General features: G+C 29.0%; 2 protein-coding genes across 5 annotated transcripts; one reads left to right on the top strand and one right to left on the bottom strand.

Moving 5' to 3' along the window:
- The first annotated feature begins 426 nt into the window (after positions 1–426).
- Scu (hydroxysteroid 17-beta dehydrogenase 10) lies at positions 427–2,831 on the top strand. Its single transcript, XM_070312333.1, has 4 exons — positions 427–679; positions 1,462–1,626; positions 1,953–2,289; positions 2,463–2,831. The coding sequence occupies exons 1-4, from the start codon at positions 671–673 to the stop codon at positions 2,717–2,719; spliced, it is 768 nt and encodes a 255-aa protein (XP_070168434.1). The 5' UTR covers positions 427–670; the 3' UTR covers positions 2,720–2,831.
- A 372-nt stretch (positions 2,832–3,203) lies between these two features.
- LOC138942504 (protein nervous wreck) lies at positions 3,204–16,061 on the bottom strand. Of its 4 annotated transcripts, none has more exons than XM_070312746.1 (22): positions 15,601–16,059; positions 13,972–14,091; positions 13,446–13,491; positions 13,189–13,274; positions 12,327–12,471; positions 11,958–12,094; positions 11,533–11,596; positions 10,894–11,022; positions 10,565–10,687; positions 10,364–10,467; positions 10,019–10,163; positions 9,686–9,763; positions 9,512–9,563; positions 8,919–9,022; positions 8,466–8,610; positions 7,879–8,051; positions 7,191–7,500; positions 6,807–7,021; positions 6,365–6,458; positions 5,752–5,874; positions 5,606–5,637; positions 3,204–4,722 (listed from the first exon to the last, which is right to left on the bottom strand). In XM_070312746.1, the coding sequence occupies exons 2-22, from the start codon at positions 14,064–14,066 to the stop codon at positions 4,162–4,164; spliced, it is 2,961 nt and encodes a 986-aa protein (XP_070168847.1). In that variant the 5' UTR covers positions 14,067–14,091; positions 15,601–16,059; the 3' UTR covers positions 3,204–4,161. The 4 variants fall into 4 exon arrangements, with proteins under 4 accessions (XP_070168847.1, XP_070168846.1, XP_070168848.1 ...); XM_070312745.1 differs by having other exon boundaries at positions 13,994–14,091; XM_070312748.1 differs by lacking the exon at positions 5,606–5,637 and having other exon boundaries at positions 4,595–4,722; positions 13,994–14,091; positions 15,601–16,061.
- Between the last annotated feature and the right edge of the window lie 308 nt (positions 16,062–16,369).

The raw sequence follows: 16,369 nt of genomic DNA, 5'->3' as shown, positions 1-16,369 counted from the left end.
AGTTGAAATTCTTAAGTTTTAAGTCTTACTGCTTAAGTTTTTTTATATGCCCGGGCCCTAATTTTGCCGTTAGACACATCTGTATCTTAGGCCGGTGTGCATAGGCAGTTTTTATTTCAAGACTGTTTTAAGTAATCTCTTAGGCCGGTTCTACAATAAGTCGTATGTCGTTAGCCGTAAGCAAATTGACCAACCACAGTCCATTTTTTTTTTTAGTGTTATCGACTGTGATTGGTCAATTTCCTTACGGCTAACGACATACGACTTATTGTAGAACCGGTCTTAAGTTGCTAATACGGCTTTGTGATTGGTTTAGGGCATCTTAAGATTGTGCTTAAGACGGTCTTAAATATAAGAACTGACTATGAATACCGGCCTTGTGTTTTTAGATATCTTTATTTTTTATATCTCTTCATTAATTCTCTTATCTCTATTGATTTACATATTTGCAGAGATAATATAACTTACATATTTGTCCACCCAAGATTAAAGTCCATATTAAATCGCTAGTCATAATTTATTTTTATTAGAATCTTGATCTTTAATTTAGAATTACTTGTGGAATCACTCAGAACATCTTAGAAGAGCACGAAGTAATCAATAATCGGAGCCAATTGTTGTGAACAATCATCGATATTGATCTTTTTTAAAAGAGTAATCGAGATTGAAAATGTTGAAGGTACTATTTAAATGATGTTTATACACTTTTATTTCTTATAACAAAATTTAATAGTCATTTTATAGATGTGTCTTTGTAAATAATATATTACTATATTATTATTTTAATATTGTTGTTTCATATACGATTATATTATGTAATATATATGATAAAACTCACGAGAAGTAAACATTATTTCTTTTATTCATAAAACTAGTGATGTAATATGTTGCGTTCTAGTTGTATGTGAGATTATTTCTCTTATCACTCGATTTTACACATAATTATTATGATAATTTATTCAATAACTGTATGGATGATTGTTTAACAGTAAGTGTAAATTGTTTTTTTAATCGTAGATTTTGCAGTAATATCCTTAGGTTTGATGCGTATTATTATGTATTTTTCCTTTTTGGCATTACATGTTTGGCAAACTCAAGTATTTTTTGTTCCATTGCATTCTGAATTTATAAAATAAATATATATTTATTGACAATGAAAAAAATACAAGAAAAAAATACAGAGATAAAGAGTGCAATTTTTTTGGTGTTCAATATAAATGTCTAATTATTTTAACTGTATTTTCTGCACATAATATTTAAATATTAAAAGAAAATAGGAAAAATGCAAAAAGTATAGTTGAAAAAATATAGATCAATAGACAAAATTAAATATTTGCTCATTTTTTACTTTAAACATTTAAACATAATACTAATTCCTGAGATAATCAATCAATATATTGAACCTGTTCCATAATGCTTATTTCATTTAAATACTGATGTGAATCCGGTGTTTATTTACAGGGTACTGTAGCTTTGGTGACTGGTGGTGCCTCCGGATTAGGCCGTGGTACTGTAGAACGATTTATAAAGCAAGGGGCAAAGGCAGTTATTGCTGATTTGCCTGCTTCAAAAGGCAAAACTGTAGCCGAAGAGCTAGGAGAGAATGCATTATTTGCACCTGTGGATGTAAGTATAACAAGTTTGTTAATATAGTTATTGTAATTTTGTTATTTCTAAAGAAAGCATATTTTACAATGTGATTTGCAATTTGTCATATCAGTTTGTTTATCAGGGATAACTTTACTTTTCAAAATAATAATCATTTGCTTATTATTTGTTTTTTCCCAAATAAAATTTATTATTTAAAACATTAAATTATTTAAGTTGTTATATAAATTACAACAATTTCTCATTATATATTCTTTTTCCTCATTATTATATTTTTATATTACCATATTACTATCTCTCTTATCATATCTCTATTTTATGTTTTAAAATATGATTTCTCTCAGGTAACTTCTGAATCAGATGTTCAAGCTGCCCTCGATCTTACAAAACAAAAATTCGGCAAGCTCGATGTCCTAGTTAACGCCGCTGGCATCGCCATTGCCTTCAAGACATACAACAGCAATAAAAAGCTCCCTCACAAATTGGAGGATTTTTCTAAAATTATCCAAGTCAACACTGTTGGTACTTTCAACGCCATACGTCTTTCTGTTGGTCTAATGATTGAAAATACTCCTAATCAAGATGGTCAAAGAGGTGTAATTGTTAATACTGCAAGTGTTGCAGCATTTGATGGTCAAATGGGTCAAGCTGCTTATTCTGCTTCGAAAGGAGCAGTTGTAGGTATTGTATTTCGTCCTTATTATCTTATTTATATTTATTTTCTTTTTCTGTTTCATATTTTTAGCATGCCACTACTTGCGCATGTCCATTTTTCTCTTATCTTAATCTATAAAAACTGCTTTTCTATATTATCTTTGTATTCTTCATCTATTGCTTTTTTTATTTTTATATAGGAATGACCTTACCAATCGCCCGCGACCTTTCCAAAGACGGAATTCGTGTCGTGACAATTGCTCCAGGACTTTTTGACACTCCATTATTGATGGCATTGCCAGAAAAGGTGCGATCTTTTCTAGCAAAAAGCGTGCCCTTCCCTCAAAGATTAGGGAATCCTGAAGAGTATGCAATGTTGGTGCAGCAGATAGTGGAAAATCCGCTACTGAATGGAGAGACAATTAGATTGGATGGTGCTCTGAGAATGCAAGCTTAAAAAATCATCAGTCTTCCATATTGGTGGAATGAAATCATTAACAAATTTTTTTGTATTTCTATTTTTTATGTGTATATATGCACATATATAAAAGTTTAAGTTTAAACTTTCATTTTATCTTTGTTATTTTTTCAGATCCTCTCCTTTCCTCTTCCCTTAAAATTTTTTAGACTGTGGAATTTATCGCAGTAATTGATATATGTATAAAGAGCTATAAATAGTAAACTGTATTTTGTAAATAATAATAATACTTTGAAACATTTATAAAAGACTGAAATAAAATCACTTTTTTTGCATGTGATGTTGTAATCTTTTATGTGTATGTGTGTATAATTACAATTTACTTTTATAATTTATTTTTATATTATATATATGTTTTATTTTTTTGAATTTCTCATATTTTAATTTTTCTTGTTAAAGATCTTTGATAAATTAAGTAAGGGTCAAATAAAAACGAAAGATGGAAAATCGAATAACACAATCCTTTTCATATGCAACACCAGTGTAATTCCCTTGAAATATACACCAACGACTGCATGCAAGTTATTACACCCTTTGTAGTACATAGATATCGATAATCCCTTTTATCTCGTCTCACTGTACACTATCTTTTACCAAAAAAATCTCTTCCTCTTCATCTCTTTGTCAATTTCACTAAGTCGAGATTCTCTAATCAACCCATTAAAGCCCATTGCCCTAAAATAGGACAGTTAATTCTTCTAACTTTTTATGAATGGATCAATCTCAGTGATCTTATATAAAGTCTTGTGTAATGTGTCATGGTGATCTTGTATTAATTCTTTTATTCTTTGTAACTGTCCTGGTTTATACATATCTTATCAAACTTAAATTATCTCTTATTCAATTTAATCATTCTGTCAATTAAGAGATTTGTCAGATCATTCCCTCTTCTTTCCCAGGATGTTAATAGATCAATAGGATAATCTACTTAGCTTCATAAATGGATTTCTCATAATATTGCTCGGTTGCTCAATATATTTTACATTACATCTTCAAAATGATTGCAATCCGATTAAATCTTAGTCTGAATATTTTATAACAAACCCATGTAAATTCTATAATTCGTCAGAGTTCTATAGATTAAAATTGACAGAATCTCGTTGAAATATCATAATCTAATACTAAAGACACACATAAGAATGATTATAATCTCATAATATAAATATTTCTCAGCACCAATTGACCTATTAACGCCCATTATCCTAATGATAATTCAATCACAATTTAAAACTTTATTCTCACCACTACTCAATCACCATAAGAACCTTGTCAGTCTCAGAGTCTTATTGAAATTTTATTAGTTAGTCTTTCTTGTTTAGCATTTCAGGCGATCGCCAGAAATTCAAGAGATGTCGAAAATTGTCGGGGTGGCCATCAGGCAATGTAATCTTGCCATTGTGGGCCCTGGGGCCCAGTCAGCCCTAGGCATTCGATTCCTTGAGCGTTTGTAACTTCTCTAACTGATCCGGTTGAAGCTCATCTGGGATGCTGGCCCTTCCTCCTACCAGCATTTTGCCTGGCACCATTTCCTCCTCTTCTTCCTCTGTGATTTCTGTGACTTCTTCCGTCACTTCCACCACTGTTCCTCTCGATTGGGAATTTTCATTAGTACTAGGACCAGAAGCGATCGATTCCGCTTCACTTCCGGAACTGCTGCTGATTGGAAATGGTGCTGAATCGGCAGGAAGTTCGTCGATCGTGGATTTTTCTTCAACTTCTTCTTCCTCTTTTTCATCCAAAATAATAATCGCCTCTTCCTCTTCTTTACACTCGCTCTCGTTTGGATCCGAGGCAGCACTTGAAGCTTCAGGGTCAGCTTCAGAGGTTTCTGATTTTGCTGGATCTTCCGAAGTCTCCTCTACCCCAGGAAAAGGATGTTCGATCTCCTCCATTGGAGTTGCAGCTGTAATGACGATCTGAGCCACTCCAAGACCAAAATCGTCCTTTTGGTTAGCGGATTTTGGATCTTCGGATTTCTCTGCCTGTGAATAGAATATAAAGTTTCATTTTGGTATAATGTAACTTTGTGGCTTCATATAAACCATCTATCCCACATTGTATTAAATTTAAGAAAAACATGTTAATATATAACGTTTTATTCTAGAAATAAAGCTTTAATATGCTTTAAAGATTTAATCTCTGAAGCAGACATTATTAAATTATAAGTAACATGATAATATATAAATATATAAATATTTCGTAAGAACAACATATACGCTTTTTGAGAGACAAACGAATAATTTAAAAAATTTAATTGCGCTAATTATGCTAACACTAATATACTACAAGAGAGCAGTTTTTTCCAGATCTTGTTATTTTATATACAGAGAATGTTGTAAAAAATTTACATAACCTGTTCAAAATTTACAAGAAAAGAATTTTTTGGGATATATGTTTCACATATAAGATCACAAGATAAAAAAGTGGGTCATGAGACAATTTAACATATATGGAATTTTTCAGGACTCTTTTGCAGCAAAAGTAGAAAACACACTTTTTCATTATTTTTTAAAGCCTTGTTATGCTAGAATGTACTTTTGCCTAATAGTCCTGCATGATAACAATCTGGCGAACAAAATTTATATTGGTTCATTATATTTTATTCAATTTTTGCAATCTACTCAATTCATTTTTGTAATAAAAATTATTTTACATGGTATATCAAAATATAAATATATAATATCAAAACATAATATATACATTTTTTATTTTGACTGATTGTATACATTAATCATTTTATTAACATTATTTCTTCTAGTGGAAGCAACTTTATAGGATCAAATAGATAGAGTCTGTCCAATATGTGTTAAATGTCTTTGCTACAAACAAACTCTCACTAAAAATACATTTTTTATACCAATTTACCTTATCATTCGATTCATCTGATACCTCCACGACTGTGCAGCAAGTTATAGTATTTCATAGATTAAAATACGAATAATTAATAATACTATATTTTGACTATTACAATAGTTTATTTTGTAGGTTTTTATTTAATTTTGGAAAATTACCTAATATATTTGGTGCTTCTGCTTCGTCATCTTCAAATTGCGAGCCATAATGGTCCTTTTGGTTCTTGGACAGATTTATTATGAAACCTCCATCGTCATTCACCCCTGACTTTTCTTGTGACTCTAATACATATCAGACATATATTAAAATAAATATGTATAAAAAAAGAAAAATATAAAATAAGAAAATGTGTAAACAAAATTAAATTCTTATTAGATGTATATAATAATATTATACATTCGATGTATATGATAATATTATTAATATTATCAATATTATTATTTCTATATTTTTATATTATACTTTCTGATATATAGTATTCAATGGGATTGTCTAATTTTACTCGTTTTCTAGTATTATTTTGTGCCTTTCCTTTCATTGCATACCTTATAAAGTACATTACATGCCCCCTACAAGTTTTTATATTAGATTTTAAAAGTTTTTGATTTTAAAATGTGGATCTCTCTTAATATATGAATTTACGGATCTACGATCTTTAAAAAGTAATTATGAAATGTACGATATTTATGTATATTTATGATTATATTCATATTAATATTATAATAGGCATATAAATGATTAATACAATTAAATGAAAGTGATTGTAATTACCGTCGAGCTGAGCGAGTTCATCGGCTAGCAAAAATTCTGGTATTTCCGGCGGGGTGAAGACTGGCGGTGCAAAGCTCGGTGGTGTTACATTTTCCTAAAATAATAAAAATTCGCTTCTGTCATTTCTATTATAAGTTAATTATTTTAGATTTTTTGAATTTGTGTATATATATATAAATTTTTTTGCATTATAATATAAAATCTTAACCAAAATATATTCTCTTTTATAGATATATAATCTTATAATTTTGATTGAAATCAAATTTCTCGTTCAATATATAATTAATTTTTTGTTTATAATTTTGATATATAATTTATTTCATTTCTCATACTTAGAGAATATATAAAACATAACTTTCTAATGTTATACAACTAATAATTTATTTGTAAATTTTATTAACATAAGTATAATCTTTGATGAAACAATATTGAGATTTTTCACCTGTGGGGTCAAAGGGGACCCATCTGGAGCGCAAGGTTCTACAACGAGGGAGGGGAAGATGCCTTGCTGATCTCTTAACTCGCCTTCCCACCAGCCATCGTCCACTTCATGCGGTTCTTTTCTCAACACTCTGATGATATCACCTTCTAGGAAGCTTAGCTCCTCGTCGCACGTTGCATCGTAATCGTAGAGTGCGATACAATATTGCTCTACTTCTGAAAAATTTATAATATATAAAATAATTAGAATATTTAATGTTTCTTTTTTTTTTATAAATAGATAATATATAAAAATAATATAACCAAAACACACACACACACACACACCCGATTTTTTAAATCTCATTAAAACAAATAAAAAAGTTATAACTAAATTTCAATGTACCTCTAATGTGATTTTGCATAATAGCTTCCGGAACAGTACTTTGCAAGTCAGCATCGGGATCGACGGCGTCGTGATCGTCGATCGTATAATCGACCGATGAGAAGGAAATTTGTTGAACCAGACTCGGACCCTGCGAGGTCAAGCCGCCGGTAGTAGTCTCCGGCTCTCTCTCCACATCGAGATAATTCTGAGGTACGAAACCCTCTTCTCCCCGGTAATTTCGTGCTTTTAACCATCCATCACCGTCACCTTCGCCCACTACATCCAGCTGTTCGCTTTCCACGATGGAAAGCTCATCGGGATTTTGCGCCTAAAAATCGTTAAAAAATTTGTCTATCTCCACAGAATATTCCAGAAAATATGGATATTACTTTATAACTAGGAATTGTGAAATATATAATTTATACAATATAATATTTCATAACAAAATGTTTCAAGTTTCACGAAAAATATCCTCTAAGTTATCTTATTGTTATTTAAAAGTTTAATAGAAATTTTTATAAAGATAATTGTGATAACACACATTTTCAAATTAAATTTCTAAACCTATTTGTAACTATCTGTAACCATTAAAATATATTTTTAATAATAATATATTTTTCATAAAGTATTTCATCATAAAGTATATCATATTTTTTATACATATTTAAATTTGTTCTAAAGGATCAGCGTAGAATTACATCCTTACTGTGTAAGAATAGAGAGCAGTACACTTGTATATGGGTTGATTAGAAGGCATCTCTAGTATCTCGTGGGTCATTTCTTGCTCGTCCTTCTCCTCGTTGTCCCAATCAACCGCCGTAGGATCGTCCCAGCCTGCTGTTAGCTGCTCCATTCGTTGCTTCTCCTGCTCTAACAATGCTAAAAATAAATAATCTTTTGTTTTTTAGATAGTCTTTCATCTTTGCTTATTTACCAAGTCATCGGATATAAAATCATGATTAATATTTTTAAGTGCATCGAATCGTATTTATTTATATTTAATTATGTATATATAATAGCTATATGTATAATAAATACTATATACATATTTGTAAGTATAATATTTACTAGATGTAAAATATAATTTAGAATATCAAACTTATATAATCAAAAAATTCTATTCTATTTGCCTCAATAATGAAAAAAACTAATATTAATAAATTAAAATGTAAGTGTTGATATTGAAAATAATATATAAACTAAATTTATATTAACAATAAAATAAATTATATATACAATATATAAATGGTTAGGATTTATATAAATTATAGTATATGAAAATCGTCTACGTACCATCGACTTCGGCGCTGTCGTGCCTTTGCCTTTCTTCGACTTCATCCTCATGCTGTGGCGCATTTTTTCCAGGTCGTTCAACGGTTGTTAGATCGCTTCCGCCGTCGCCATCACTATCATAGAAAGAGTCCGATGACGGATGTTCCTGAAAGTTATATTTCACATACTTCTTTTCGTATTAAAGATTAGAAAAATTTTATAGACATTTCTTTTATTAACGATGTATTTAGTGATATTCCTAAGATTTTTTCATTGCATAAAATTTGCAAGTTTATGTTTTCACGAAAGTAACAATTAAAAGTATTTAGTGAATATGAGCGTTCAATTCGCAATCGAAAAATGAAAAAAATGTAAAACTTAAAATACAAAATATTGTTTTTAATTATGTGGAATATCTTCAATTCTGTTGAATAAGAATTCGATAAATTGCACAATACGCATTCTAATAATTACCGCTGCACCAGATGCATCTGTTCTGACAGAGAGAGAACTGGCCGAACGAGGTATGTCTTGAACGCTCAGCGTTTCAGCTTCTTGCAGGAATTCGTCCACATTCACTGTAAAATTCGAAACAAACAAAATATACAAGATATCTTATAATACAATACATGTATAACAATTTCAAGTTTACCATAAGATTCGAAATAATATACACAATTATTTTTAGCACAATCTCTAAGAAATATTAAAAAATATATTATAAGAAAGTAAAAAATAAATTCGATTTTAGAAAAGATTGTTAAATTTCATATTATAATATAAAAAAAACTCCTTTTTCCTTATAATTTTCCTGATATCTTTCTTTATATACATTTTTGCGGTTCTTGCATTAGTAAAAGAGTGAACAAATTTTTATTCATAACTTTTCAAATATATTTGAATTAATTATTAATAAATTAATATCAGAGAATTTTTGTTATAAATATTGTTATAAATTTTGTTATATATTACAAGGTTAAGAGTTAATTTGGGAAAATTGTTTTATTTTTTTTTAATATATCTTAAAACAACAAAAAATTTTATCAAAATAAAAAATATTGACAAACCTCCACCGTGTCGAAGACATTCTAATCTCGCTTCGGCCTTGAGTTTTGTTGTCTATTTAGAAAAGAATATATATATATATATATATATATAAACTTTATATATATGTTTTAATTGTATAGTTAAATACATATCAAAATAAATAATTTTTTTTTTGTTTGGAATAAGAATTTTACCTCTGCTCGTCGAATAGTGTGTTTTAAATCATCAATTTTTGTATCTAAATCTGGACCATTAGGATCATTCGGATCAGTCTGAAAAAAGAACAAATTTAATATTTAATTTACAAAAACATTACAACCTTTACATACATTTAATGATAACTCTCAGTATAAAATTTTATGATAATAACAATACATAAAACTTTTTCATTATAGAAATTTCGAAAGAGGCAATGCTAAATTTTGTCAAAAATTTAGAATTATGATAATTCTTTGAAGTTAGTATGATAAATTCATATTATTGATGATTATTTATTATTTTTTTAAGATATTCAAAGTATTACAAACCTTTTGGCCAGCCTCTTTGAGTTGTAGCAATGCCTGCAGCTTTCGATTGTTCTCGCGGATACTGTTGACCTCGCGGGCAATTTTCGTCGACCAGCGACGTGCTTCATTGCCCAATGTCGTCGCTGCCGAATGATCGGCAGTTATCCTAAATTTGACAAAAATGTTATTCATATCAAACTATTAAAATCTAAAGATTAGTTTAAAGAAATTTATTTTCTTTTTTGTGTTAGTATTTTAATGTAAATATACATTCTTGATATGTATTATATATCTATATATCATATATAATTCTATATAACCCATATATTTGTATAAATGCTTATAATATAAAGATGATCTACAAACCTATCTACCGGATCGTTATCGCAGGGTTCGAACTCGTATTGAATGTGTTGTTTCAAAACGGGATAGTATAAACAGCAACATTGAATATTGTATTCCCTAGTAAGCTGCGAATTAGCATCATAAGTCGCAAATTACTTTCTATCCCTCGTTGATATTTTTATTTACAAATTAGCGTTATTACTTGTAAATTATTAGACGTACCTGTTGAGCTTGATCGCGAATTTTGCCGAAGCTATTTTGCGTGGCTAGACAAGTGAGCAATTCCGTGCGTCCCATCAACGTTAAATATTCCGCTACCTTGTCATAAACTCCTTGCTCCAAATGCTAAGTAATGTAAGAAAATGTAGCGAATAAAATGGATATCTTATATTTGTTATAAAATCACGATTTTGCGAATACAGAATAAAGGCAAATATAATAATTTTTATTTTTCCAATTGTGTATATATATATATATATATATATATAATCTTATATAATATTTTTATATAAATCTATCAATCCCATATTACCATATTATGGAGTACTCACTTGCATGGTGGTCTGTAAATCGATTACAAAATATCGATTTTGATGAGCATTGGCAGCGGCGAGGCTCAATAAATAATCATTGCGTGCTCCGGTTGATTTCTCTTCTAATTGATCTCGCTTCGAACTAAACTGTAAACAGTTATAGATATGAAATTAAATACAGATAAATCCTGATTTTGCTAAGCATATAGTTTATTTTTTATTAAATTAATTAACAATAGATATTACCATGTTTAAATAATTAAAAATTATAACATTTATTATTAAAAACAATCAAAACAAGCATTTATTATTAAATGCTTATAATGCTTCTAATGAAATATTTTTATTTTAATTTTTTCGATTAAATATTATATTAATAAAGAAATATTGTAGTAATCTAAAAAACAATGTTAATAATATATATTCTTATTTTCTTCTTTTATTATATTTCTATATTAAATAATGTATTTTAAAAAAGAATGAAAAAAAACACGTTCGTTGCTTTTATTTGTGTGTATGTGTGTGCGTAAAAAGAAATTATATTCCTATGAGAGATCTCGAAGAAATTACAAGATCTCAAAAAATTCCGTATGGTGATTTATATTTCAAAATGTCGAAAATGTAATCAAAGAGTATCTTAAAGATAAAAAATCATACCTTGGCGCTATTTTTCTGCAATGTCGTTATCGACGTGAAAAAGGAACCCTTCTTTTTCTTCAATCTAAAAATATCGACCAAATGTGAATTATTGCATTCGCAATTATGTAGCCGGCTTATGAAGTTAATGCCAATATACAGTATGTTAAAAAAAAAACAAGAAAATCGAAAAAATTTGGAAGAAAGAAAATATGTCAGAGAATTTAGTCAAATTGATATAATATGAATATAAATATAATATAGAAAATGTGATACTTTTTTAGTCAAATTTTATTTTGATTAGAAAACAAAAACTATTAAAGTTTACATATTAGAAGAACTTTATTAAGAGACCACATAAAAAAATTTTTTTTGAAAATCTGACTAGAAAACTACGACTTAATTTTCGGATATCAGATAATTAAAATATCGATATAAGTATATACTTTTCTTCAATGTCCTTTGCCTTGTCGCGTACATCGTGTGCGCTATGTTCTTCGTCAAAGTACAATTTCTTTGTTTTATCAACGTCCTGAACACAGGTCTGCAGTTCTTTTTGTACTATTAATAATTGGTCGATTGCCTAAAAATTCAATTATTAGAAACAAAAAAAAAATTATAAGCAATACAACTTTTTTTATATGTTTTCTTTTATATAAAAAGGCAAAAGATTTTTTTCTATTTAAATAATTTTAATAGTTTAATCACTTTCTAAACTTATGTATCGTGTATCATTTTTATTTTCATATGTCATATATATCGCGCGAAAATTTAATATATTTTTTAAATTTAATAAATAACGAAATTTTTTATACCTTCTTAGAGACTTGTAATTTATGCATCCTGAGGCTCTTGGCATCATCGGCGATCTGCTGCTGGAAGACCTCGACAGCAGCGAGATGCGCGCGCGCCAGCTTCTCGTTCTCCTCCAGCACGGTTCGCCACACGTTCCACATGTTCCTATAATCATTCGACCGCACGCCCGCGGATTGCCATTTACCTATGACCCTTCTTCTCCTTGGCAAACTTCCCTGATCGATAAGCAGCCAGAGAGAGATTGAAACCAGTACAATTCCGTAGAAGTCAAATTCCTGTTTCTTATAGCACGCGAATAACAATTCTTACGCTTATTAATATTGAATTAAGCCGATTTCAACTTTTTTTGTTACACGATAGTTCCATAATAATCATGAAATTAATATATATATCATCAATTAATTCAATTTTAATCAATAATAAATAATTCAACATAGCAATTGAATTTCGGTTTTAACAGATCCAATCTCGTTAGATCTCTGGACGGATGCGGAAAGATTATTCTTATCATATCAAGTTAATTGTTCTGCAATTGTTATGTAATATGTATGTCACATAAGAATAAAAATTTTACGAAATTATACCGGTTTTAACACTTACGATAAACATTTGTTGTGTTGAAGAAGAGCAAGAGCAAGAGAGAAAAGATGGAAAAGATAAAAAAAAGATAAGATAGATACAATAAATATAACTTAAAAAAATTCCAAAGGAATTTAAAGTAAAAAATAAAAAGTTAGAATAAAAAATAAAAGATAATATATAAATGGATAAATAAATATAAGAAATAAATAAATAAAAAATTAAAATTTTATGAAATATGTGTTATATGCAAATCTTTATTTTTGTACACGATTTAATTACCATTTCTCTTCGGCTCCATCGAATTTAAGATCTGGTATGTTCGGTATTTTCTTGTTTAAGTATGCGGACGATATCTTGAGCAGCGCCTGCATGAATAAGTATAATACTTTAATAATAGTTAATGTAACAATGTATAACAACTAGATATTAATAGTAAAAGACACGTTAATAGCAATAAATATATTCTGAATATTTATTATATTAAAAATAAAATATAAGTGCGCGCGCACATATATTATACAAAATAATTTGCTTACCTCAGAGTATGATTTTTCAATGGCAGATTTTTTAATCGTAAAATTACTGAAAAGAAAGAGAAATCGTTGTTTATTTAATTATCAAAGAACCGATGAACAAAATTTCAAGTTTCTTTAAAATAATTTTAAAATAATAAATAAAATTTTGTGTATGTTCTCAATCTCCATTTGAATTCAAAATATACACATTCTATAATAATTTCATAATATATGTTGTTTAAATAATAATTTTGACTTAAATTTTTTCTAGAATAAAAATATTCCAAAGAAATTCGAATTTGTTTTAAAATAATTATTGTATAAGTATAAATTGATTGTATCTTAATTTACTTATAATTAATAGTTAACATATACACGTATATAATCTTTTCAATAATATCACGTATTAATAGAAATAAAAATTTATAAGAGTAATATATGACATATTTATAAATAACATAAATATTCTGTTGAATAAAAATAATGAATAATAAACGGAAATTGTAAGGCGTAACAGAATGCCAAAGTATTATTTAAACATGTTTACGTAAAACATCGTATGTCTTCACCGTATGTCTTCCAGAAGGTCACATTCGTGCTGATTTTTCGCTTGCAATTTTGCTGCCTGCTCCGCGTGTACATTTTTTAGAAACTTCGCGTAGTTTCCCTTGCAATCAAACAGAAAAGATCCATTAAAAAAGTATAAATTAGATATATTATCGCAATTTTTTGTTATAATTATTTCAAACTCCTTATTTATTACTTATTAATTATTCCGAACTTTTTCTAATCTATTAATCTTCTTTTTGTTATTTAAATAGTAATTTTCAAGATTGATTAATTTTCCTAAAATTATTTTGTCATCATCCATTTATCGAGTTTTTATAGCTTGTCTCCACCTAAAGTGCAAATTGAAAATCTAATCAATGACATGAAATGGTCCATTAAATGCAATGTATTTTGTCTCAATTTTATGCGAACGCAATCTTTAAACGAAACTGTCTTTCGTATTTTTTTTTTAGCAAAAAGATATACTTTTTAATAAAATTATATTTTATGCAAAAGAGAGAGATAATTGTAATTAAATATGTATTTTTAATTATCTAAAATAACCATTATTATTAATTATTAGTAATTTAGAAGAATTAAATGTAACATTCATATGTATATATAATTAGTATCTCCCGTAACAGTTACATAAATTATGTTAATAATATTCATAAGCTGCCTATATTTTACTAATTGTAATATAATTTCATTCAGAAATATAAATATTATTTAAATCTCTCTTTTCTACACGATCGATAAAAATTTTTCTATCCATTGCCAACTTGATATAATTAAACATAAATTTTATGTCTCCACTCAAAATGTGCAAACCAGAAGTAGATTGCTTGCGAGATTTCGATATGAGAGTGCTAGTAGCGATTACATTGGACGTTCTTTTGCGGTCTTCTTTTCTTTATTGACTCTTTCTTCTGATCATCAAAACTGATATAATTCTATAGAATTTAAATTCCAATGCCACCATTATAAGAAAATATATTGTTAAAAATTGAATTTACATTCCAATATTGTAACATTACAAGTACATATATATATAATCGTATATATATAATCGTATTACACTATTTTAAAATTAGTATAAAATCAATATAATTATTATTATCGTTTAGAGATTAAAATTGTTGCAATAATATTCTTTAGAATTTTTCAATTTATTCCAAGTGGTATGAAAAGAAATGGATCTTATGTACATATGAATTGAGAGTATATATTACTACGCTATTATATTATTGTGTAGTATAGGTATATTCTGTATATTATTCATATATAAAAATACATTGCCGAAAATTATGTATAAAATTTGACATTGCTTTATTGTCTCATATAGAGATTAAAAATAACGTAACAATCTTTTAAATTCATCTATTGTCTGTGATATCGGCATGGAAAATGCCGATATCAATGCTAATCTTTACTTTTGACACTCGGTGTATAAAATCGATTTTCCTGTACCTATAATACAGGAAAATGACTTGTGTTTTAGATATATTTTACTCGGTGTGCTTTTCCCGTACCCGTTGCACGGAAAATTGATTTTAGGAAAGCACAAAATTCGTAAAATCCCTGTTATCTAGGATGTATTTTCGTGTGTGCAATGACTTCCTCTTACTTTTCTCGGCGGTGGTTGCATGCTGAGGCGAGTTTTTCCCGCAACGCCGGGAGAGTAGGAGGAGGAGGAGAGGGACAATTTCGCTCTCACTCGCCCTCGCTCGCTCACGGCTCACCCTCTATGCGCACACACCCCACGCACGCACGCACCCTCGTCGTGCACGGCTCGCGCGCTCGTACGCTACTGATCTCCTGCCCTCCTAAGGCCACAGCCGGGGGTAGTGCGCCGCTTATTGATCGTCCGAATCCCTTCTTTCCTGATGACGCCTGCGCCGCCCCCGGGTCGGCGAACGACTTCCTTTTTGACGACCTACTAAGCCTTGTCAAGAGAAGGAATTGGAGGGAAGGGGTAAATGAGAAGTTAATTGCAGATCCTTATGGTGATTTTTTTAGTCATTGCGATTAGTGATTTCACAACTCTTGTAAGATATATCGTATTTAAAGATATTTGGCGAAAAAAAGCAAAGAGGGATGGCAAAAATGTACTTAATTTTTTTATAAATTTGGATGACAGCTCCATCTCTCTCTAAAATGATACTATAGTTTTTACATAATATATAATGCTTTTAACTCTGTTGTTCCTCAGAAAAATAATTTTGTCTCAATTTAGTTAAAGTTAGATATGACATTGTAAAAAGAGTGCATATATATAAATTTCATATTCTTAAAAAAAAATCATTCTCACTGACGTGAGAAGAATATGTCATATGAAGAGGCTTCTAAATCCATTAGAAGCAATAATAAATATATTTAGACATGTTTCCTTGCTT

This window comes from Polyergus mexicanus, unplaced genomic scaffold (genome assembly GCF_030449975.1).
Source record: "Polyergus mexicanus isolate NDT 795.1 unplaced genomic scaffold, iyPolMexi1.0 SCAF_22, whole genome shotgun sequence".
Lineage (NCBI taxonomy): Eukaryota > Metazoa > Arthropoda > Insecta > Hymenoptera > Formicidae > Polyergus > Polyergus mexicanus.
Note: the sequence above shows the minus strand (reverse complement) of the source record. Positions and strands in the feature narration are given on the sequence as shown.